Source organism: Haliotis rubra, unplaced genomic scaffold (genome assembly GCF_003918875.1).
Source record: "Haliotis rubra isolate DU_JTF1 unplaced genomic scaffold, ASM391887v1 Scf7, whole genome shotgun sequence".
Taxonomy (NCBI): Eukaryota; Metazoa; Mollusca; class Gastropoda; order Lepetellida; family Haliotidae; genus Haliotis; species Haliotis rubra.
The window spans coordinates 968,532-994,591 of NW_025767412.1; the positions used below are offsets into that span (position 1 = coordinate 968,532).

General features: G+C 37.9%; 1 protein-coding gene across 1 annotated transcript in view; it reads right to left on the reverse strand.

The window, feature by feature from the left end:
• The window catches only part of LOC124258640 (synapsin-like), a 125,893-nt gene that overhangs the window by 81,350 nt on the left and 18,483 nt on the right, over nt 1-26,060 (reverse strand). The window contains 2 exon segments of the mRNA XM_046692710.1: nt 1,728-2,131; nt 3,543-3,680. Coding sequence (XP_046548666.1) covers nt 1,728-1,963 — 236 coding nt within the window. The 5' untranslated portion in view covers nt 1,964-2,131; nt 3,543-3,680.

The window sequence follows — 26,060 nt, forward strand, 5'->3', positions numbered from 1 at the left end:
TCGCATGTCAACATGTGGTGGGAAGCTGATCTGTATTAAAGACACATGGTCTCTTTAGCATGTTGTCCTTTAAAGTCTCAGTTCTTCCTGACTGCATATTGTGAAGTTTTTTCTTAGGATTTATGTATGATGTGTGAGAATGGTTTCCTGGTGTTCAGATTCAGTGTCATGGGGATACCAAGAGAAGGCTTAGCATCTTGTATCTCCTGGATCAAAATGGGTCTTTAACTATTACAAACCAATGGAATTGCATTCAAAAATTTACAGTTCACTTCTAACACTTGTCTAAATGTATGAAATTAGGGAGAGGACACTAAGTTCATGAATATCATACATTAAAAACTGATACAAGAAAAAACAGGAGATGATCAAAGGTTCAAATAATTCTTTGGCCTAGATGTATGTATGAATATGAAATATTGATGAATATCAACAGTGTGGTTCAGTCAAGAAACTCATTTGACATACATATCATACTGTAGGCAGCAGGATAGGAAAATTGTGTGTATTTTACTCAACCTTCTCAAAGACATGTCAAAATATGTACAACAACATTTATTATTTGGCATCACAACTGACCTTTAGAAAAAAGCTTGTTCAATGACAGCAGTATGCAAGAGTTGCAGAGAACCTTTTTGTTAATTAGGGACTGTTTGTACAGACAATTTTCTTGCAAAAATTCAGAAACATATCTGACAATTTGCCAACTGTTTTTGATTTAAAGCAGATTAATACTGTTGTTGATGTGCATGATTTAGGATCAGTCTTAGCGTCTTCCAAAACAGAAACTTTGACATTTCTTTTGAGTTCAACTAGAGACTGTTATGTATTTTTAAATATCTAGTTATTACAATAATACCCTTTTATTCATAGTCTCAAAACATGGAGTCAGTGTAAGAAATTGGTAGATGAAGGAATCATATGAGAAAATGCCATAAGGTTCAGCATCTAAACTTTGCTTTGTTCACATTTCAAACAAGTAGAGATTGCAGAGCTCAGCATTTGTTTTTACACCTAATTTTTGTAGGTTGTACTTCATCTGGACAATTTGTACTAATGGCTCTGATAATCTGACATTTGATTTGAAAATGTAAGATGAATTCACTAATCATGTGTTGCAGCTGTGGAAAATCTATGATGTACTAATATACTGGCCCATGTGAACCATAATTTTTTGAAACACTATCCAATAGGCGGAACATTCACTTCGGCATTCGTGGTTGGGTATTTTCTAAAACATTTCAACTAATTCCTGTGCTACTCTCAACATTTCAGAATGATCACTGGTGATTTGATAAAAACATTATATACCTGCAATCATTTATAAGCTATTTTAATGTACTTAAATTCACAGTCTGTTTTCAATACATACATAAAGTAATGCTCTGAATTTTGATTTAGTCATCTGTATAATATACTGAAATTTACAATGTACCTACTTTCAGTTGTAATTTTCCTTCGTTTCTTAAATGTCATTCAAAGATCACACAGAACAGAATTTCTGCTAAATTCATCATTGCAATGTGAGCATACATGATGGTTTTAGAATTTTACTCATTTTCAAAGTGGGGACTAAGAAGATGTTTAAACAATATGATATATAATGACAGTATACCAGCCTAATGTTGTGGTCAAGTCCAATGGGCTGTGTCAATGTCTAAGGACAAATCTCAAATCTGAACTGATGATCAGCTGAAGTAAGGGACATAACTCTGTCTTCTACTCACCAATCTGTATGACAGTCATCGATGACCAGTAGGGTCTTGCACCTATCTCGGTTGTATGTGGGTTTATTTGCCGAGAAAAATCCCCGTCCAATGCCTGGCGCTGATGAAGTTTTGGAAGGCTAGCTCGGGGCACTTGGCGACGGGCCTTTCCGAGGCGCCACTGGTGGGATGAAGTCTTCATCCCGTAATTCTCCTTGTAGATCTCCCGAGCTGAACCTCCTTTTCAGGAAGTTCATGCCCGTGGAGAAATTATCTTTAAACGTGTTGAACGAAATTTTGGCGGTTGGGGAAAAACAAACACTGAACTGTAATTGTCCCGACCTTGGTGACGGTAGCGACCTTGGAGAATGGGTGACGGTGGTTTTCTCTTGTTAGTCCCGCCTCATGTGTTTGAGGTTGTAGTTCTGAAATAAACAGGGTGTATTCAAAATATAACAGGGTGAAAGTTTGTATCTTGTTCATAAAGTGACTTAAGAAAAAGTCTAAATAAAGGTTTCACTGTCTATTCAAACATGGCGTCTGAACCAAACAGATTACAAATGTTTTGTTTATCCTTTGTTTATTGTATAATGCCACAGTAAGTGATATTTCAGCTGCATGATGGAGTCAGAGCTACAGATAACTTTTTGGGTCATTGAGTTATGCACTCGCTTGTGTTCATCTCAACTGGCTATCCTAACTTTCCTTTGAGTAACCATATAATTGTACCCACCTCACTCAAACTCAATTGGGAATTTTGCCCTTTCCCATTAAATGTACAAATATAGTTAAGTTTAAATGTTGGTTTACGTGTTTGTTATTTACATTTGATCAGTAATATGAGAAACGATAAGAAAGACTGCAAGTTGCCAAGTTCACGTCCTGAAATAGAACCTCTCAATATACCTCAGTTATTTTATCTATCCACCGGTACGCAAGCTTAAATTTGACATTTTTGTGTGTACGCACGTAAGATCACATTTATTGAGTATTTACAAAAATTCAACTTGTACTCAAAAGGCTTAATAGGAATTGAGGTTTCACATAAATATTTGCGTACTTTACACAGACATGCAGCTTATCTGTACCTCTGTGGAATACTATGAATATTTGAGTCTGGAGTAGACAACCCAGTGACAGACATCATGAGCATTGCTCTATATACAGTTGGGACACATTGACCAGATCAGCAAGTCGGATCCCTTTGATCCCCTCTTGTGACAAGTATGATTTTCATGGGGTAAATGGAAAGGAAAAGTGTGCAGGAGAGCAACTGGTAAGAAATGGTTATTAGTTTGTGTTTGAATATCCTAACAGACAGTCACAAAATAAATGAGCACAATTTTTAGCAAACACTTTATTTAAAATACTGACCATTAGCTAAACATATACATTTCAATATTGGTTTTGACAAAAACATTTTCAAAACATTACTGCCCTGAAAACGCTGCAGACATAACATCTAACCTATGGTGCCTGTATATCAGACCAGTCTCTTGTTTGTCTTATTTTTAGAGTGAGTGAGTGAGTTTAGTTTTACGCCACACTCAGCAATATTCCAGCTATATGGTGGCGGTCAGTAAATAATCAAGTCTGGACCAGACAATCTAGTGATCAACAGCATGAGCAACGATCTGCGCAATTGGGAACCGATGACATGTGTCAACCAAGTCAGCGAGCCTGACCACTCGATCCCGTTGGTTGCCTCTTACGACAAGCATGGGTTACTGAAGGTTCATTCTAACCCAGACCTTCACGGGTCTATTTTTGGACACCATCAAACACAGGTGTTTATTTTCAGTGGACTGGCAGTCAAGATTAAATGACAAGGCATACCTGACCGTATGTAACTGAAGTCCCCTCACAGTCTGACAGTAGCTCTGCCGCTTGACGTGACTGACGGAATGTTCAGATGATGACTGTCCGATTCCGCATCTAAGGTGTATGCAGCTTCACTCACACATCTCAGTCAATCTGTGAAAAGAAATCATCATAAACCATCGCATACATACATGACAATCATAGCACATATGACAACCAATACTTATATATATAATGGATTTCTATTTCGCCTGGTATCCAACTCCAAGCTGTTTAAAGGTACATCACAAAGTCTACCTCGGATAACCCAAGCTGCCTGTTAGGTGCTAGAAGGTTATAGTCACATGACCTATCCCACCTGGTACCAATTTTCTGCTGGGTGAACAGAGACAATTTTTGAACAAACTCACTTGCCTAAGTTGAGACCACATGTATCTGAAGTCAATGATACTCTCAAGCTGCCAAACTTGGTCACCTATGCAAGGACTATCTGTGCCCAATGTTGCTTAACTTCAACTGATTTGTGACCTGAGCTCCACACACAGGATCCCACACCAACACAATGTCACATTTCAATGATTGGTTTCAAAAAGACTTCAAATATATGTTTAAAAAAGTGAAGAAATGCTCCAAATCACAATTCTTAAAATTCTTACATTATTTTTCACTTTTTTTATTATTTAAGGCATATCAATTAAAACACCTTTAAAACAAGAACATAACATGACATCTGAGTAAAAGGATAACAATGCATCACTTGATTAATTTGAACATGGTAAACCCACTATTTTCAACATAGATGTCATGCTTCCATTTTTTTCTCGATTTACAGCCTTATCCTGAATCTTCCAGCATACCTGAACAAAGAATCCTTACTGATCAATATCAATCAATTTTTAAGCACAAGCACCCTATAAACCTACATTTCCAGCCAGGATCAGATTTACATAATTGATGAATGATGTTGCTACATCTTATATCGGTTCCTGTAACCAGAATAATCACACTAATGACCTTTTCTGTTACTATGAGCATATGGCATACATCTCATTCAGTCACAAGCATCCTTGAATTTGAAACTTGAAAGCCGTAATTTCAGAGTAAATATTGTAGTGAAGTACTTGAATTAGCAACATAGAACAGCACCAGTGGTACTAGTATTGAAATATGTATCCTAATACTTATATCTTTATGTACCAAGTGCATGTAAAAGAATTTAAACATTTGTGCATCACAAAATCAACCTTTCATCATATTCAGCATCTCTTAAGTTTATGAAGACATGACGTGTTTTATTGGTAGCATAAAGCTCTTAGATGAACCAACAGTGCAGCAGGTGGTGACAATAAATTGATCTTCACATGACTTTCTATACAAAACAGTCCTTTACAAGCAAATGATACAATGGTCACCCTCTAGGTCAACCAACAGACTGCAGCAGACCCCTTGTGGTGATAGGTCAGTGTCAAAATGCTGACCTTCACAAGCCAATAATATTAATGGTCAGCCCTGAAACCAGCCAACAAACTGGCTATACAAAACAGTATCAGCAGACCCCTTGTGGTAATAGGTCAGTGTCAAAATGCTGACCTTCACAAGCCAATAATATTAATGGTCAGCCCTGAAACCAGCCAACAAACTGAAAACAGTATCAGCAGACACTTTGTTCACCTTCAAAATAATATTAATGGTCCAATATATATAATGTATCAGCAGACACTTTTGTGGTAATAGGTCAGTGTCAAAATGCTGACCTCAGCCAATATTATAATGGTCAGCCCTGAAACCAGCCAACAAACTGGCTATACAAAAACAGTATCAGCAGACCCTTTGTGGTGATAGGTCAGTGTCAAAATGCTGACCTTCACAAGCCAATATTATAATGGTCAGCCCTGAAACCAGCCAACAAACTGGCTATACAAAACAGTATCAGCAGACCCCTTGTGGTAATAGGTCAGTGTCAAAATACTGACCTTCACAAGCCAGTATTATAATGGTCAGCCCTGAAACCAGCCAACAAACTGGCTATACAAAACAGTATCGGCAGACCCCTTGTGGTGATGGGTCAATGTCAAAATGCTGACCTTCACATGACCTTCCCAAGCCAATATTATAATAGTCAACCAGACCAACCAACAAACTGGCTATGCATATCACTAACAGAAGATCCCTAGGGGATAATGGAGGAACAAACTCACAATGTCACAAACAGACCAAGGCAGGAAACCTATGGACAATACCCACACAAACTAGGCATGGCTTGCTTGAAGCAATTGATCCCAAGGGAAGCTTAGGTCAATGTATGAAATTATGATCCTCATGCATTTGTCATGCTGTCAATCAATGTGTACGTCAAATACAAAGTCAGGCTTCCATTCTTTCCACACATTTCCATTCACTAGCATCAGCAGGACAGTTTTCGTGTCATTTCCCGCTGGGCCCGATCTAACGGTGAGAACTGTGTGACTGTCTCAACACAAGTGGAATTCCAGGACATCAATACATGCTCAATCCCTTAGACAGTACTTCATTAATGATTCATGGACACATGTCTATGATGTGGTTGGAATTGTGCAAGATGTCTTACGATTATGGAATGCATTTTGTTGCTTTCATTTACAAATATCGCAACAGTCTAATTGGGTATCCATTATGTGCTGATACAGAGGTTCACTACTGTCAATTCATAAACTCTACTTGACCACAATGCTTGTCAGATTAAGATTTATTAATCTGTAATCGTGAAAACAAATTGTAGAATATGATGTTATTAAACTGCTTTGCAAGAAGATTTCTGTCTGAAAACATCTAGAAATCAACAAATACAAGTTCATCACAATATAACTATCTTAAGATGTTATGGATAAAAAGAGGTTTAATATCAGCTTCAAGATCATTGCACTAACATAGCCAGATGCATGCAGGTGCGCAGGTGTGCAGGTGTGTGCTCGTTCTAGTTCACACTACTGCAGGTCTTACACCGTAGGGAATTATTAGATGGTTTCAGAGTCAAAGAAACCTTACCCTATATAACACTGGATCTATGCTGTTTAGTTAAATATCAAAGAAAACAAGGCGCAGTGAAAGTGATAAACTGGTTATATGATGGTTTATCATTAAAACTGCCCTGGTTATCCTGTTTAGTGGTACGTTTCTGTTAATACAAACAGAGCTTTAATCTTTATGATTGTTAGATGTGTTTGTCAATAGCACTTAACTGCAGACCACTTACTAGCTGGTTATTAGAGGGTCCCAGATGTGGACCCACCTTTCAGAGGAAGTATATTTCTACTAAAACACAACGCTTATGGTGGCTATAAAGTACACCATTAACTCAGACAGAAACGTTATGCCATTTCTTTGTCGTAATTATTTGATTGATTGTAAATACAAAACAGAACGACAAACGATCTTGTCAGATGAACTGTATTAAAGCCGATTTTATTTTAGTGCCAGGTCATGGAAAGACCATGCTGCAATTCTAACATGAATACATCACTCCCAGTCTATCTACACTGAACTGGCCAGTTCTTGTTCTATCCTGTTAATACAGAGCACCAGGCAAGGCAATAACAAGTAGGATCTTTTAAAGTCATATGGTTTGACATTGCCTGAGATCTACCACTGAGGCTCTGCCATCCAGACAGAGACCCTATCTAATGGTGCTGTCTAAAAGTGTTAAAACACAGAGCCAAAAGTCTGTCCATATGAAAAGTGTTTGAGTTTATGGGTTATCATTCATTGCCCTGTAGTGAAGGGCGGCCTTGTTGGTAAAGTGGTGGCTTGTTGTGCCAAAGACCAGGGTTCAATTCCCAAATTGGTATATGCCATATTAAGTGTCAACTGTTACATAGAGTGTGGATGGATTGAAACATTAGATGATGAAAACACTGGAGTGAGTGAGTGAATTGGGTTTTATGCTGCTTTTAGCAATATTCCAGCAATATCACAGTGGGGGACACCAGAAATGTGCTTCACACATTGTACCAGTTGAACCTGTGTCTTCTATGTGACAATGCTTTAACCACTAGGCTACCCTACCGCCCCTGAAAACACTGGATGTTTTACTTAGTAAAACTCAAAGAAGTGACAAAATGTACCTCACTATCCAATTTGTGGTGAAGAAGCAGCTGTCATGTACCTTGTTCATACCTTTCTGTAATGCAGCCAAAGATTGAGCTGGAGCGCTATGCCTTGTGAAATCTATCACTCAAACTGTAGATAATCTGCTATATGTATTAGTATGTGAAATATACAACCATTACCCAATTCCTTTCATATGGCAGGAGTATTACCGATTCTAGAATTAGGCCATTCTCTTCCCACAGAGGTTACTTGTCACTTCTTCCTACGAACCTCTGTTCTAATACAGTCATATTTCCGGTTCTCGTAAAATCCCTAGCTGCATAAAATCGCAACACAAATTATCTCCCTTCTTTCTGTCCAATCAGAACACGTGTTACATCAACTTGACTAATACAAGCAAATGTTGGGTCACAAATATCCCTCCTCTGCCAGGAACGTGTGTTGATGTGGACACACAAGACATTTAATGGCTAGCTTGTCCGTTGTCAACGAGGGCGATGGAGACATGACTGAGTTTTGTCTATAAGAAACGTTTGCACATCGGCGCGGGGAAAGAGATTCTAGTTTTCCCGAAGCATCACGGAAATAACTGAGGCCTTGCGAATGATCACTTTTGAAACAACGTTAAGCTGATTGCACAACTAAATCTGATTGCAACCAATCACGAATCCTGAACACTCGCACCATGAAGGGGCCGTGATTAGAACAGAGGTTCGTAGGAAGATATGACAAGTAACCTCTGTGGGAAGAGAATGGAATTAGGCAAGAAATAAACATTTAGTTTTGCATGCAAAATGTGTGAATACCTGTCGAGCTGGACATGCTCACTCCTGATACAAACACCCGATGTCATCATAGAATTTTTCTCATTACTTTAGACTTTTCTGCCTAATGGATTTTTTTGGCAGATAATCGAAACTGACATTCTAGCATTGATGTTTTGAATTTTACACTGTCATAGTGAATGTGTGGCATATGACACTTGATCCGAGACCACAATGAAATAATAGATGGACATTTCTACCAATGTGTTGAAGCTGTGTATACAGTGTACAGTGACATCTTGATCATCCAGTGATAAAATTCTGGTTAAAGATTGAACTTTGTTGTGATCTTTATAAACAACAAGCAACCCCAAAGGAAGTCATGATTTCTGAACCTTATGATCCAGTGTGTGTTGCTTCACTGTATACTACTCAAAAGAACTTTAACAATTCCTTATTCTTTCATGTTACTATCATGAAAATCACTGACCATCCATCCTCCGGCAGACCATGGAGGTGGGTAATGAAAGAACCAGTCTATATCAAGGGAAATAACTACACTAATCTGAAAGATTTTGATGTTGAAGCATAATATCCAGTAACATAGAATCTATGACTGACTTGGTGTACAAACAGCAAATTTACAACAACACTATGACTACAATATTTTGGTGACACATTTTCAACAAAATTACTTGATTATTGACCACCAAAGTCACAAAGAAGAAAGCCTCATCATGAAAAAGATGTATCTGTGCTTGGATCTAACCAAGTCCTGAAATTCTCTTTCATTCAGTCAGTTGCTGAAGAACATAGCTTTACACAGCTCTATAATACCTTCCAGGATGCTTGTATTCAGCTATCTTATGTGCCCAAGGCACTCTCAAAATAGAATTCTACCTCTAGAATGTTCCAACTGGTTGTATCAATCACCATCTCCATCTAGCCAATAAAATTCCCCTCTGGCTAAGAATAATACCTTCACTTCATTAATCCCGAATCCTTCGGTCTTCTACGAAGGCGGACGTAAATCCAGCACATCCGATGTCATGAATACCACGGAATAAGTTCCCGAAGCAAACTGTCCCAGCTTCAAGGTTATTGTCTGGTCATTGGTCAAATGACTCCTACTACTGTCCAATAGCCAACTGACAAGTAGCCATGTGGAATACCATTGACAAATGTTGCTGTATTAATGATTCAAAGGTTCACAGCATGTTCACTCTTCATAGTACACATATTCCAGCACAGGAAGAGTCCAGTCTCAGTTCAAGGGGAGAGAAATCAATAAATTCCCCACAAATCACAGGCTCCAACTGACAAGTAGGAACAGGGAGTGCCATTTCTCTTCTCCAAGGCTGTAAATGTGTAAAAGATAACTCCCAGATCCAACGCCCCCCAAACCTCTCAATGTTGAAATTCTTGTACAGCTAAAAGGTTTTCAACATGATACGACAATGTTTAGCACTTACAATGAAATACACATTAAGGGATCATTGATTTTATATGGAGTCAGTGGACATAAACCAGCAAAGCTCATAGGAGAAAGTCCCATATCTTAGGATTAACTCGTAAAATGAGATGGAGAACAGCAATGACATGTATGTCATGGCTGATATCATTTGTCCGACCATATCATCATTTTGTTCCAACCGTATTCAGTGGGTTTCTTAATTATCTTGATAATCAGCCCAAACTGGCATCAGACAAATTAGTTGTTAAAATTATATCAGTGGATCAATGAAAATCAGCACTGACATCAGGTGTAATGAAGACGGTATTAATCTGGAATAGTGAAAGCAGAGGCATGCACATATGCATGCATGCACATGCACAGTGAGTGCAAAAATCTTGAAAATAAAAGAGACAGAATCCTCGACATGTCAAGGATAAAAGTAATATCTTTGCCAAAAGCAGAGTGGACTGTGTGTTCTATATCATAAAAATAGTGACAAGACCTGTGATCACCAAAAGTAGGCATATCCTGCTTAACAGTGGCCCTGGCAAACATCAGTTTTTTCACTGATGAGATCAATTTGGAAATATCCTCTCTGTGTTTCCCCCCATATTACTATTAGAAAGCTTTGCTCCTGAAAGGCCTGGAACGTTGTAACCCCCATCAAACAACACACATAACTCACTAACATCTCATTTCCACAAGTGGACATTTATTGTCTCACCTTAGGCAAGTGAGTTTCTTCAAAATTGCCTTTATCCACCCAAGCAGTGAATGGGTACCTGATGGAATAAACCATATGGCTGTCAACCAAACTATTATTATTACCCCACAGGCAGCTTGGGTTATCTGGGATAATAATGTGCTAGCATCTTGAGTATGCGCAAGTACGTGGATGCTGGTGCTTTATAGTTAGCCATTATTTTTATTATTACTATTTTTCACATTATAAGGGAATTGTCCATCCTCCTACAGTAGATACATGCTATACTTCAAGTCACACTGGAGACAAACAAAGACAGTGTGAGTCAATGAGTGAGTGAGTGAGGTTTGAAGCTGCTTTAACAATACAGTTTGTCATTACCAAAGGGGGACCAGGAATAGTTGAGTTCAACTGTATCCTTTACTGGAATCGAGCCTTGTAGGCATAGCAACCAATAGTCATGTGAGGAAGAGGAATCGGTACAATGAATAAAGAAATTACAATTGACCCAATTTATTTACCTTTTCCGGAAAATATCAATATTTAAGTAAACCCTATAAAATAGAAATGATTTTTTTAAAATAAAAGATTAAACAACTCCATCAGCATTATTTTTCAGTGTCTAAATAGTGGCATCAGCAAATATGCATGCAGACACTCACATTACAATTCTGATTAACTCTTCTTATATTCTCCTTTCACATCTTGTCAGGATGTAAACACCAATTAAAATGCATCTGCCGATCATTAAAGCCAGAGAGACTAGATAAGCCATAGATAGCAACCCTCTTGACACAGAGGCAGTGGGTGAGGGTGATGTAAATTAAACTGGATCAACTGTATGAGCACTTGACAAGCATTTCATCCACAATCGCATTCTGAAGGTGGTGTGCCTGACTAACGTTCAAACGAAACATGCATTCCCTTTTCAAGGATGGATCTCAGTCATGTTACGATTGATTGTGTTGTCAAATGTACATATGCAGTCTTGAAACAGTCTGAAATCAGTAAGAAGCTGGTTGAACAGCAAAGAAAATGTAACACTGGCTTCCCATCCCCGATTCAAACCTACACTTTCAGCAAGAACCAGCTCACAAAGTCCAATAAGGTTTCCACAAAATTGGAAGTGTGACAACTAGTCTAGATCACTTACTTTGTACACCCAACTGATAGTTGTGTAACCAGACCATACCTTTACGAAAATGGTCAATGAATCAATTTATGTATGGGTATTACACTTTATACGCAAGTAGATGAAATAACATGAGGATTACTTCTATCATGTTTAAGGATGACATGCTTAGTAATTGTCTGTCTGGTGTGTGTGAAATGGTCAATTCTTGCTTGGAGAGACGATTACTAAACTGCAACAAGTAGTCATATTTGTCAGTAGTAGAAAGACAGTTGAAAGGAATGTCTGTTTGCTTGGTAGAGCGTCCTGTTATTCCTATGACTTTCTGGTCTGGTCAGTGGATTGTGAATCATCAAAGATGCCTTTGTGTGCACTGATGATGGGTCACCATGGTTTTCACTGGAATAATGATTGGTCATTGTGTTTTTCTCTATCCGTTTATGGTTGATCATGTTTGTCCTTGGATGCATATATGGTTGATCATGTTTGTCTTTGGATACATTAATGGTTGATAACATTTTCTTTGTCAACTGTTGATCATGTTTGTCCTTGAATGAATTGATGGTTGATCATGCCTGTCTTTGGATACATTAATGGTTGATAACATTTTCTTTGTCAACTGTTGATCATGTTTGTCCTTGGATGCATTGATGGTTGATCATGCTTGTCTTTGGATACATTAATGGTTGATAACATTTTCTTTGTCAACTGTTGATCATGTTTGTCCTTGTATGCATCAGTGGTTGGTCATATATGTGTTTGGATACATCAGTGGTTGATTATGCTTTTCTTTGTCAACTTAAGGTTGATAATATTTGTCCTAGGATGCATTGATGGTTGATGATGTTTGTCTGTGGATGCATTGATGGTTGATCAGGTTTGTCCCTGGATGTATTGATGGTTGATCAGGTTTGTCCCTGGATGTATTGATGGTTGATCAGGTCTGTCCCTGGATGTATTGATGGTTGAACATGTCTGTCCCTGGATGTATTGATGGTTGAACATGTTTGTCCTTGGATGTATTGATGGTTGAACATGTCTGTCCTTGGATGCATTGATGGTTCATCACGTTTTTCTTTGTAAGTAGATTGTTGATCATATGTGTTTGTTTATGTGTTGATGGTTGATCTTCTTGTTTGCCTTAAGATGTACTGATCGATTGTTGTTGAGAATGTCTATCATTGGATGTTTCAATAGTTCCTTATGATGGCCTTTGGATGTGTTAATTCTTCGCCATCACATTAGTTATTGATGGACAAAGGTTGACCATCACATTTACCTCTGGATGTGTCATCTTTGGTAGTTGATTCATTTTTGTCTTAGAGCTGTTGATGATTAAGTGTTTTAAATAGTTTTGTTCTCGTACATTAGAAAGGATACCATCATGTATAATACTGTATTGGAACTGCCTAAAACCAAGAGATTTCCTTAACTACTACATCTGAATACTGGTTGGCTTTACCTCAGTTGTCTCAAAAAATTAGAATAGAAACATTAACACGTTTCTCCTACAGAAATCTTCCACCAAATCCAAGACACTGAGAATATTACTATTAATGTTCTGGGAAACAGCAGCGTATGATTAAAAAAGAACTGTATCAGTTAAAAAAGAAACCAGGCGTCCTATCCTTTAGGCCCATGGGTTACAAATGTTCCAAGAAAATTACTTTTAAAGCCATTGACTTACTTGAAATTACATTTGGGAGCAGAAAGCTAATTCCCCATATCAAGGGACTGACACGACACTGAGAAAAGGAAAAGCTCCTTTGAATTGACTTTCAGTTAGCAATGTTTTTTTTACCACTACCTTCAGACGAGCCAGAAGTGCTTACTCTACAACTGGTTCTTCTTGTAGTATGTGTGCTTTGTCTATCTTGATGCCAACTGTTGCAAATTAGAAACGACAAACCCTTTAACATCTATAAGAAATCTCTGCTAAAGGTAGAGTCGATTGTACAATTCTGACTTTATTATAAGCATGTGTTTATTTGACACCTCTTTCAGTTGTATTACAGCTGTATGGCAAGATACATGAGATGTATGGTGAGATACATAACAGAGCATGTGTTTATAAATATATATAAAAACAGTTATGATACCAGGTGTTCATGAAAAGGTGAGCAAATCCTGTGCCACCAGAGGCAAGGTGTTCATGAAAAGGTGAGCAAATCCTGCGCCACCAGAGGCAAGGTGCGCCAGAGGCAAGGTGTTCATGAAAAGGTGAGCAAATCCTGCACCACCAGAGGCACTGTCATAAACATATGCAAAGGTAAGTCAACAGTTCACCTGAAAAACATTGGGAACATATAGTAAAAGTCAAACTAGGGAATTGCTTTGGACATAATTTTGTAACTGATGCATTTTCAAATGTCCTCTACATGTCTGCAATATAACTTTTTGAAACTTGAATGTTGTAACCTTGATCAAACAACTTCTGAGCAAGAGTGGCATGAAGCTCTTTGAAATCTTGGTGACAAGAGCATGCTCGATTGTATCGCAAACATTGTCAAATGTAAACACCAAAGGCTGGAGCAGTTTGAATATTGCCTGACATAAAAGTAAAGTTGACTTTTGGAGAGTTGAAATCATTCTTTTTGTCATACATTCCTCCAAGAGCCAACATATCAACTTTAAAATATATACCTACCTTTTGCAAGAAACTGCTAGTCACTTTTTTGCAGCTACTAACAGACTACAGAAAATCAAGAAAATGCTCTATATAGATGGTTTTCAAGTCCCATGTCTATACGAGTTTATCTTGGACATAAAGCTGAAGAATGTTTATGTTTCACTTCCCCAGGTTGTTTGTTTGTTGTTCAACACCGCACTCAGCAATATTCCAGCTTTGTATATGGAGGCAGGCTGTAAATAATCAAGTCTGGACCAGACAATACAGTGATCAACAGCATGAGCATCAATCTACACAACTGGTTTACGATGACATGTGTTAACCAAGTCAGCAATGCTGACCACCTGACCCTGTTAGTTGCCTCTTACAACAAGCATAGGTTGCTGAAGCTCAATTAAAACACGGATCATTACGGGTATTCCCATCTTTATCGTTATTCCCAGGTTAGAAGTAGTTCACATAGTTTAATCATTGAAAAGTCAGATGCTAGTCATTGTCATATCCTAGGTAAATATGACTAAACAATGTGACTTAACAATGTGACTTAACAATGTGACTTAACAATGTGACTTAACAATGTGACTTAACAATGTGACAAAAATGAAACAGAAATAGAATCTTATAGCAAAAGAACACCCAGTCTTCAATATTCTCAGAAACAAATTCTGTTTGGTGTAAAGGAAAAACATAGCTGGGAAAATGATAGAAATGGATCACCATATAATGACTTGCAGTATATCTGAATGTCTAAGTAGAAATGTCTACATAAATGTACTGTACTGCCAAAAACATGTCCACAGACATGTATCATTAAAAAACAACGACCTTAGGGAAATGACAACTGTCAGAATTTGTTTATTAAAATGACAATTGGACTGATTATTTGTCCTAATGACACTGCTAGGGGAAGTGGGTCACTGTATCTGGTCACTGGCTGATGTATTGATTTGAAAACTAAGCACGAACAATTTCACTCTCTGGCAAGAAAACTGTTTCTCAACATAATTACACTTCAGCTGTTGGAACATAAAAATTCAATTCTTAATAGCATACTCATGCAATGATCACGGTGAGAGGGAGAAAACATCATGTGGTTGTAGTCTCAAGATATATTCTAGCTTGTTCTGATAATGTCATTGTTGAAGATGAACCTGGGCTTAGGAGCTTCAATAGTGTCACCGTATAGGATATCTCTTACCCTAGGAGCTTCAATAGCGTCTCCGTACAGGATATCTCTTACCCTAGGAGCTTCAATAATGTCGTTGTTGAGGATATACCTGAGGTTTGGAGCTTCAATAATGTCATTGTTGAGGATATACCTGGCAGTAGGAGCTTCTATAATGTCATTGTTGAGGATATACCTGGGGGTAGGAGCTTCAATAATGTCATTGTTGAGGATATACCTGAGGGTTGGAGCTTCAATAATGTCATTGTTGAGGATATACCTGGGGTAGGAGCTTCAATAATGTCATTGTTGAGGATATACCTGGGAGTAGGAGCTTCAATAATGTCATTGTTGAGGATATACCTGGGGGTAGGAGCTACAATAATGTCATTGCTGAGGATATACCTGGCAGTAGGAGCTTCAATAATGTCATTGTTGAGGATATACCTGGGAGTAGGAGCTTCAATAATGTCATTGTTGAGGATATACCTGGGGGTATGAGCTACAATAATGTCATTGTTGAGGATATACCTGGCAGTAGGAGCTTCAATAATGTCATTGTTGAGGATATACCTGAGCTTAGGAGCTTCAATAATGTCATTGTTGAGGATATACCTGGGGGTATGAGCTACAATAATGTCATTGTTGAGGATATACCTACCTGGCAGTAGGAGCTTCAATAATGTCATTGTTGAGGATATACCTGGGAGAATATACCTGGGGGGGCTTCAATAATGTCATTGTTGAGGATATACCTGGGGTAGGAGCTACAATAATGTCATTGTTGAGAATATACCTAATGTCAGTTGAGGATAGGGGTAGGAGCTTCAATAATGTCATTGTTGAGATATACCTGGGAGTAGGAGCTTCAATAATTGTTGAGGATATACCTGAGAGGAGCTTCAATAATGTCATTGTTGAGGGGTACCTAGGGGTAGGAGCTTCAATAATGTCATTGTTGAGGATATACCTGGGGTAGGAGCTTCAATAATGTCATTGTTGAGGATATACCTGTCATTGTGGGGGTATGAGCTAGTCATTGTTGAGGATATACCTGGGGGTAGGAGCTTCAATAATGTCATTGTTGAGTCATTGTTGAGGATATACCTGGGGGTATAGGAGCTTCAATAATGTCATTGTTGAGGATATACCTGGGGGTAGGAGCTTCAATAATGTCATTGTTGAGGATATACCCTGGGGTCTACAATAATGTCATTGTTGAGATATACCTGATATACCTGGGGGTAGGAGCTGCAATAATGTCATTGTTGAGGATATACCTGGGGTAGGAGCTTCAATAATGTCATTGTTGAAGATATAACTGGGGTCAGGAGCTTCAATAATGTCATTGGGTCAGGAGCTTCAATAATGTCATTGTTGAGAATATACCTGGGGTAGGAGCTTCAATAATGTCATTGTTGAGGATATACCTGGGGGTAGGAGCTTCAATAATGTCATTGTTGAGGATATAACTGGGGTCAGGAGCTTCAATAATGCCATTGTTGAAAGTGCTCAAACAATGCTAACTTCATATGCTGAAAGTCTTGGTGAGCGCATAGCAACTTCCCTACGACTTCTACCTAACATCCCCTGGTGTGAGTAATAGGAGACATCTGTGTATCTGATTTCCTCCATTAGACTTGAGGTGTTGGCAAACAACTGGGAAAAGAGAAGCCCCTCGATCCACATTTCATCAAAGTTCTTACATACCAGCAAGTCCAAAAACATTGCTTCCTAACCTTGACAAGCATCAAGACAGCTTCATGTGTCAAAAGTAAAGGTGTCAGTTAATGATTCCTGTAATCACTTTTCAAAAGTGTCTGAAAGCCTACCTTTAAATCTGACAAAAATGCAATGTCATTTGATGACCCCATAAACTGAAAAGGTTTTAAATAAACCTAAATGCCTGATGAAGGAGCAAACATATGCTCCGAAACGTGGTGTTATTCACAATAAAGAAGTCGACATCCATAAATCTTGCTTTTCTTAACCAGAATGCTGACACGGACTCTTGATGAACCTCTTCTGAAACTTTTCAAAGTAGGACTACTTCATTTTTAAGGCATATAACGAGTGGAAAGGTATCCATAATTTTAAAGAGAGTTCAGATAAGTCACCAATTTGAGTTCTTTTCATTTCCTTTTTATTTTAAAATGCAGAAGATTTACAATTCAGCTCATAAAGTTCATCTGGACATTTAGCAGAAGTCTCTGGAAGATGTCTGATGTCAATTATTTAGTCATAGCAGACATCACTAGCAATGTTCAAATTCTAACAAAACTTCAAAAGCTTTTTAAACCTAGATTAAAGAAAATTACCTAACCTCTCACCTTGAAGGCTATTGATAAATTCCACTGGTCAGAATTGTCTTTGTCATGAAGACATGTCATAAGTTTTCTGATTCTTCTAACATTCAGTCAATATTTTCAAGCACTATGGTTAAAGCAGCATCATTATGTACAAAATAAAACATGAATAACTCATTTGAAGTTTGACATTTTGGACTTGCAAATTTGAAAAACAAATTGAGGAGGTTATCATGTTCTAGTGAGATTAGACTATCACCTCAATATCTGCAGACAATGTAATGGCATGATAGGAGCATAATAGCTTTCATGTTTTCGGTAGTTTAAGATGTTTATCATCGCTGATGATGCTACATGAGATCATTACTGATTATGTCTTGAATGTCAAACAGGATGTAAGGATTTGAATACTCCATTCTCTCTACATCAATACTGTTTTGCCATGAGACTCCCCTCAAAGCTTTCATTTGTTGGTGTACATTTCAACATCTGACATCTTTAGACATTAATGAAAAACATCTGAAAAATAATACAATACATGTCATCAAAGACAACATAGTATTCACTTGTGTTACCTTACATATATATAAAATATAACATTGGTTCAGTTAGTTTAGCATATTTAATACCAATAGTACATATTCTTTGAACTGGAAACATTAACATATATTGACCAAACCAATAATATCCTTCAGCTGCCATTAAAAAAAATCCATTATGTTAGCATGATAAATTCAAATTGAGCATCTCATCTTCTCAAATCAGTTATTATTGGAAGTACTGTTGAAAATTTAATGCAATCAAGGTCATCAAGGGCCATGCTGCCATTTTCCCACATTTTCACTTTGGTCGGAGATTACTTGGGAAGGATTTGGCTTAGAGATTATTTGGCAGGAAACTGAGCAAAGAGGCATATTGATCTGGAAATGGCCTGGGTAAGACTGTTATCACCCTCTCCCAGTGTTTGTTCACAGATCAATTGCAGTAACTTGTTCACTTCCAGACCATCCTGGAAATTGTCTCCCTGAGCACCTCAACACCTTGAGGTCTTCCACTGATTGTCTTAGGTGCTACTTCTTCCTGTTCCCACTGGGATATATTATAGTGTAAATACACTTGAACAAATAACACTGTTGCCTTAGGGACTGAAGCTCACATAACTATGACCTGGTCATATATCAAAAGTGGTTTTATGACTGGAGTTTTTGTAAGGACAATGTATGGTTATATTCTAGGATAGATATACTTGAACAAATAACACTGGTGCCTTAGGGACTGTAGCTCACATAACTATGACCTGGTCATATATCATATGTGGTTTTATGACTGGAGTTTTTGTTAAAGACAATGTTTGTTTGTTTGTTCTTTTTGTTTGTTGCTTAACACTGCAGTCAACAATATTCCAGCTATATGATGGGGTGTGTAAATAATTCAGTCTGGACCAGAAACTCCAGTGATCAACAGCATGAGGGGCGTTCTATGCAGTTGGGATACGATGACATGTGTCAACCATGTCAGCGAGCCTGACCACCCGATCCCGTTCAAGAGACAGTCGCCTCTTATGACAAGCATGTATGGTGCAGGAAGAGAGCACCAGAGATTGACTTAAGACATTGTACTCATGTTGGTAATTGATCCTATGACATAGGCATGACAAGCAAACACTTCAACCCCTAGGATACCCTGCCACTGAAAGGTTCTGCATTACATTCTGGTGCAAAACTACAGGGGGTAATCTCTAGATACAAACTCATTCAAAAGTTCATCACAATTTGCATAAAAGGTCAGTATCGATTGTCAGAGTCCGATAAGGTATAGCTTTCAATAAGAATATTCACCTATGAATTAATAAGTAGAGACAATTTTAGAGACCATTAAAGAAGGACAAAAGAAAGTTTAAAACTTAATGAACCACTTCAGATGCTTCATGATTATCACTGCTGACAGAACTCCAGCAAACCTAAGCACTGTTTAAACAAAATGTAACAAACTTTAAACAAAGTGAAGTGGAAAATCATTATGAAATAACTATTACATAAAACATTGCATGTTTTTATGTTGATGTCTGAATAAAGCTAGCCAACAAAGTGCAATTTTGCATCAAAATCAGAATAAAGAAACAAAGATTTTAGCATCATTATGAGAATAACAAAGGTTGCAAAACATTGCATCATTATAGAATAAAGAAATAAAAAATACTGAATAAAGAAATAAAACATTGCATCATTACAGAATAAAGAAACAAAACATTGCATCATTACAGAATAAAGAAACAAAAATATTGCATCATTACAGAATAAAGAAACAAAAATATTGCATCATTACAGAATAAAGAAACTAAAACATTGCATCATTACAGAATAAAGAAACAAAACATTGCATCATTACAGAATAAAGAAACAAAACATTGCATCATTACAGAATAAAGAAATAAAATATTGCATCATTACAGAATAAAGAAATAAAATATTGCATCATTACAGAATAAAGAAACAAAATATTGCATCATTACAGAATAAAGAAACAAAATATTGCATCATTACAGAATAAAGAAACAAAACATTGCATCATTACAGAATAAAGAAACAAAACATTGCATCATTACAGAATAAAGAAAAACATTGAAAAAGAAAAAGAAACCAAATATTGCATCATTACAGAATAAAGAAACAAAATATTGCATCATTACAGAATAAAGAAATAAAACATTGCATCATTACAGAATAAAGAAACAAAATTGCATCATTACAGAATAAAGAAATAAAACATTGCTTACAGAATAAAGAAATAAAACATTGCATCATTACAGAATAAAGAAACAAAACATTGCATCATTACAGAATAAAGAAATAAAACATTGCTTACAGAATAAAGAAATAAAACATTGCTTACAGAATAAAGAAATAAAACATTGCTTACAGAATAAATAAGTTGTCGTCCATAAAGTAAGTTGCTGTTAGAGCTAAATCATGGCTTGCAAATATTTAGAGCTAAACAATATTGTCAATGACATTTGGACATAATGGCACAATCAATAAGTCACCAAATTGACAGCTATGCCATTTAGTTAACGCAAGCACAGGTAACGTGAGACCTATTGGTGTTTAAGACACTATCGACTAAGTTACTAACCTGTCAACATTGACAATCACAATATACAGAAGCACAATCTCTAACCTGCCACCGGTTCCATTTAGTTATGATACGAATAACTCACAGACAGCCATTTCTACCCAGAATTCCCAAGAGTATGCAAATGAGATAACTACTTTCAGAAGCCTGAGGGGTTATGGTACAACAATGCAATTATCTTTACATATGACAAAACAAACTGCATAACATATTCATTACACTTGCAATTAACACGCTATCACTAGTCTTAAATTAAGTCCCTTGTTCCAATGATGGACTGGTGTTGTATCAAATATGCAGAACATTGTCTTGATGGGCATAATTATCATCCAATCAGACTTCAACAGGAGATAATGGCAATGGCATTGCATCACAGTGCTTGGTAGACCATTGTGTCATCATCTGGCACCAAGATGTCACAATTACATGACATCACTATGATGTCTGCCAATGCAACTAGTGGTACTTTGTGCACTCAAGGCCCAAGTTACTCCGAAGGTTGGAATAAATATTTTGGATGATAGACAGAATGTCACCTTTATGTCTTTTGACATTAAATATATCAACACAAGTCAATATTTAATTTTTTGTATCTTTAAAAAAACAAAAACAACTTGGATGAGTCAATCTTTATATACATTGTATACACTTCTTATTCTGCAAATAAGAAATAAAAAAACAAGTCAATAAAATTGAACTTCTCAATCCTGTAAATTTAATATTAGTATCAACATGCTTGATATCAAAGTCACATAAGTATGAATTTCTATTAATTATTCATCAGAAAATGTTGTAAGAAACATAGAGTTTAATGTTTTATGTTTATGTAGATAAAACTTATTGTCTTAGCTTAAGGAGAGGCATACTCATCACAAATGCTTTTATCTGAGACATATTAGTATCACCCATTAAATCTAAAGATTTAACAAATATCTGTAAACAAAGATATGATATTTCCAACATGAAAAAGCATATGTATTGTTTTTTCTTACAAATACATTGTTGAAATAAAAGGCAACTCAATTTTTTCATGAATAATATGAAAGAATTATATTGAAGTAAGCAGTAGTACATTGCAACTTTCAAATGTCATAAATGTCATCAACCCCAAAGTTCATATTTCCAGGAACATCTATAGTCTCATTAAACTGCTTCAGTTTCATACTGTTTGACCTATTTATGCTTATCTTTCCAAAAATATCCATAGTCACACCGTCAAGCTCCAATTTCATACAATAAGACCTATGTTTAGCACAACTTTCCCAGAACATTCACAGCCACATTACACATCTCTTATATTGTTACAATTTGACCTTCTCTTTCAGGAGGTTCCTTAACACGAAGTAAATTAATAATTCACTAAATTTCAAATAATCATTAAGAATGAGTGAGTTAAAATTTAGCATCACATCAGCTATTTTTCCGCCATATTGGGCCGAGTAATCATTAAGATGTGAAGATGTAACAGATGTATGTAAAGACAATATCATAGTCCTCCAATACAGTCCAGCTCAGATATATAATATCTGACAAAGACTGACTGACCTGACTGAGTTTGGTTTTATGCCGCTTTTAGACATATTCCAGCAACATCATGGCAGGGGACACCAGAAATGGGCTTCATACAATGTACCCATGTAGGGATTCGAACCCGGGTCTTCGGCGTGACGAGCCAATGCTTTAACAACTAGGCTACCCCACCGCCCTGACAAAGAAACCTTATGACAATGGTAAGATCTTGGTACTTGGCAAACAACAAAGCTGGAAGTGAACAACTATCCATCAACTAGAAATGAATCAGCATTATCATCAGATAATTTGGCTGCTTTATTCAATCTGGGAAAGCCTCGATCAATAAAGTTGTTAGGTAACAATCAATCCTAATTGTATTCCCTTGCAATAGCCAAGTAAACAAGCCTGTAGAAGAATATCCCAGGGCAAAATCAATTACTGATTGCCAATGTTAATAAGTTGTTGTTTGACAAGCGGTATGTCTCACATTCTGAAAGAATCGTGGCAATTCATTACAACATTTGGAGAGCGATTTATGGCTGTTAACAAACTTTTCAGAAATTTCATCAGTGAGTGATATCGCTTTGTTTCTAATGGACAAATTAATAATGTGTTGTAAAATGCTGTCAAGTTGACTTAATAATACATTATCCTCTCTCATGGATGAGGGACTCAGTTTGCAGACCGCTTAGCGGAAATTATTACTGCTTAGCTGAATGCATTAAGGAGTTCAAATGCATCCATTTGGTTAAAGTATGTAAAACTGAGATGCGGTCTGACACAAACATATTTTGCAATGCACCAGAAAAGATGCACCTACTTTCCACACATAACTTTGACTGAAATACAGAAATTCAAAGTGCTTCAATGACAAAAATTATGTCTGCATTTACCAATTTTGACTTGTACCATATGTTGCCATGTCTTGTCAGGTGAACAGTTGATTTGCCTTTGCATGTGTTTGTGATGGGTACCTGCGATAGTGGGGCATGATCTGCTTACCTCTTCACCTTAAAACCATCTCACTATTTGATAGTCATTCAGAAACACGTTCTTATATCGAAGTCATAATCACAAAACAGACTGATGTTGGCAGAGAGATTTTTGTGATTGTGAAAATGTTTTTTTCGCTTTTATTTCAATATTTGGCAAATGTTCAACTTCAACTCTAAACAAGGGAGGAATCATGATACTTCAAGATGTGTTTGTTATTTTCTCTGTCTGTTTTGAATGATACAGCATAAAGCAAGCCTTGCATCAGTTTATCCTAAAAAGTGTGTACAGTATGAAGTTGCTCACAATGAGATGCACAAGAACAGCTGGATTGCATGAAGATCCCATTCTTGATCTCAGGAGAATGTGTCTAATAAAATTATGTTCATCATTATTCATTCTTTCATTTTACCACACTCCAATATATTCCAGACACACCCACAGGAAACAAGCAAGTAGATGTGGTACACACATAGGGAAGACACACACACAACTAGAGGAGACACACACACACCTACAGGAGGCACACACACACCTAGAGGAGACAAAAACACACACTTAGAGGAGACACACACCTACAGGAAGCACACACACCTAGAGGAGACACACACACTTAGAGGAGACACAGACACACACCTACATGAGACACACAAAGACATACACACCTATAGGATACATACACACACCTACAGGAGACACACACATAGGAGGCACACACACCTAGAGGACACACACCTAGAGCAGACACACACACACACACACCTTGAGGAGAGACACACACCTAGAGGAGACACACACACCTTGAGGAGACACACACCTAGAGGAGACACCCACCTGTAGGAGACACCCACCTTTAGGAGACACACATCTACATGAAACACAAAGAAATACACACCTATAGGATACATACACACACCTACAGGAGAGGCACACACACCTAGAGGCACACACACACCTAGAGGACACACACACACCTAGAGGACACACCACCTACTAGGGCACAGAGGACACACACCAAGATAGGAGACACACACACACACACAGGAGGCACACACACATCTAGAGGACACACACACACACACCTAGGAGAGGACATCACCTAGAGGACACACACACACCTAGGGGACACACACACACAGGAGGAGACACACACCTAGACAGGAGGCACACACACACACACAGGGAGACACACACCCACACACACCTCACAAGACACACACACACCTACAGGAGGCACACACACACACACACACAGGCACACACACACCTAGAGGAGACACACACACACACACACCTTGAGGAGGGACACACACCACACACAGGATGCACAGACACGTAGAGGGGAGACACACACACCTACAGGATGCACACACCTAGATGGGACACACACCTACACAAGACACACACACCTAAAGGAGACACACACCTAGAGCTGACACACACCTAGGTGAGGACATCACCAAGAAGACACACACACCTACTGGGGGCACACACACACCTAGAGGAGACACACACCTAGGTGAAGACATCACCAAGAAGACACACACACCTACAGGAGACACACACACTAGAGGGAGACACACCTAGGTGAGGACATCACCAAGAAGACACACACACCTACAGGAGGCACACACACACACACAGGAGACACACACACTAGAGGAGACACACACACATCACCAAGAACACACACACACCTAGAGGAGGCACACACCAAGGTGAGAACATCACCAAGAAGACACACACACCTACTGGGGCACACACACACACACTAGAGGAGACACACACACCTAGGGTGAAGACATCAACAAGAAGACACACACACCTACTGGGACACACACACACACACACACACACACACACACACCTAGAGGAGGCACACACCCTAGGTGAGACATCACCAAGAAGACACACACACAAGGGGACACACACACACACACACACACCTAGAGGAGACACACACCTAGGTGAAGACATCACCAAGAAGACACACACCTACAAAGACCCATTAGACCCACTGCTGTGAAGGAAACTGTCCAACCCTTGGAGGATCAATGGTGTGACTGACATTTCATTAAAAAGATGATTACAAATTCTAGTTCTGAAAACTCAATCTTGCAGTAATTCTGCAATATTTTGATTATGTGCCAATCAAAATGTGGAAATAGGAACTCTTCTTCTATGAGAGATGGGCCTTGGGAATGAGTAAGTGAGCTGTGATTGTATCAAACATTAAAATATCAATTGAAAATAGTTTCAGTTTTACTCTAGCATATCTCCATAATATCTCACAGGCCAATAGTATTTCAGGGGCCAGCAATATTTTGCAGATCAAAAATATTCAAGAGAACAAATATTACATTGATCACACCCCAGAATTATTTCACACATCAGGAAGATTTCACGGATCAGGAAGATTTCACCGATAAGCAATATTTCACAGACATTAGTGAGTGATTGAATTTAGTTTTACGCCGCTTTTTAGCAATATTCCAGCAATATCATGGCAGGGGACACTAGAAATGGGCTTCACACATTGGGCTTATGTGGGGAATTGAACCCGGTCTTCAGCATGCTGAGCGAACGCTTTAACCACTAGGCTAACCACTAGCCCAGTGCCCCTCACTGACTTTTAGATGGAGAATGAACACTGTG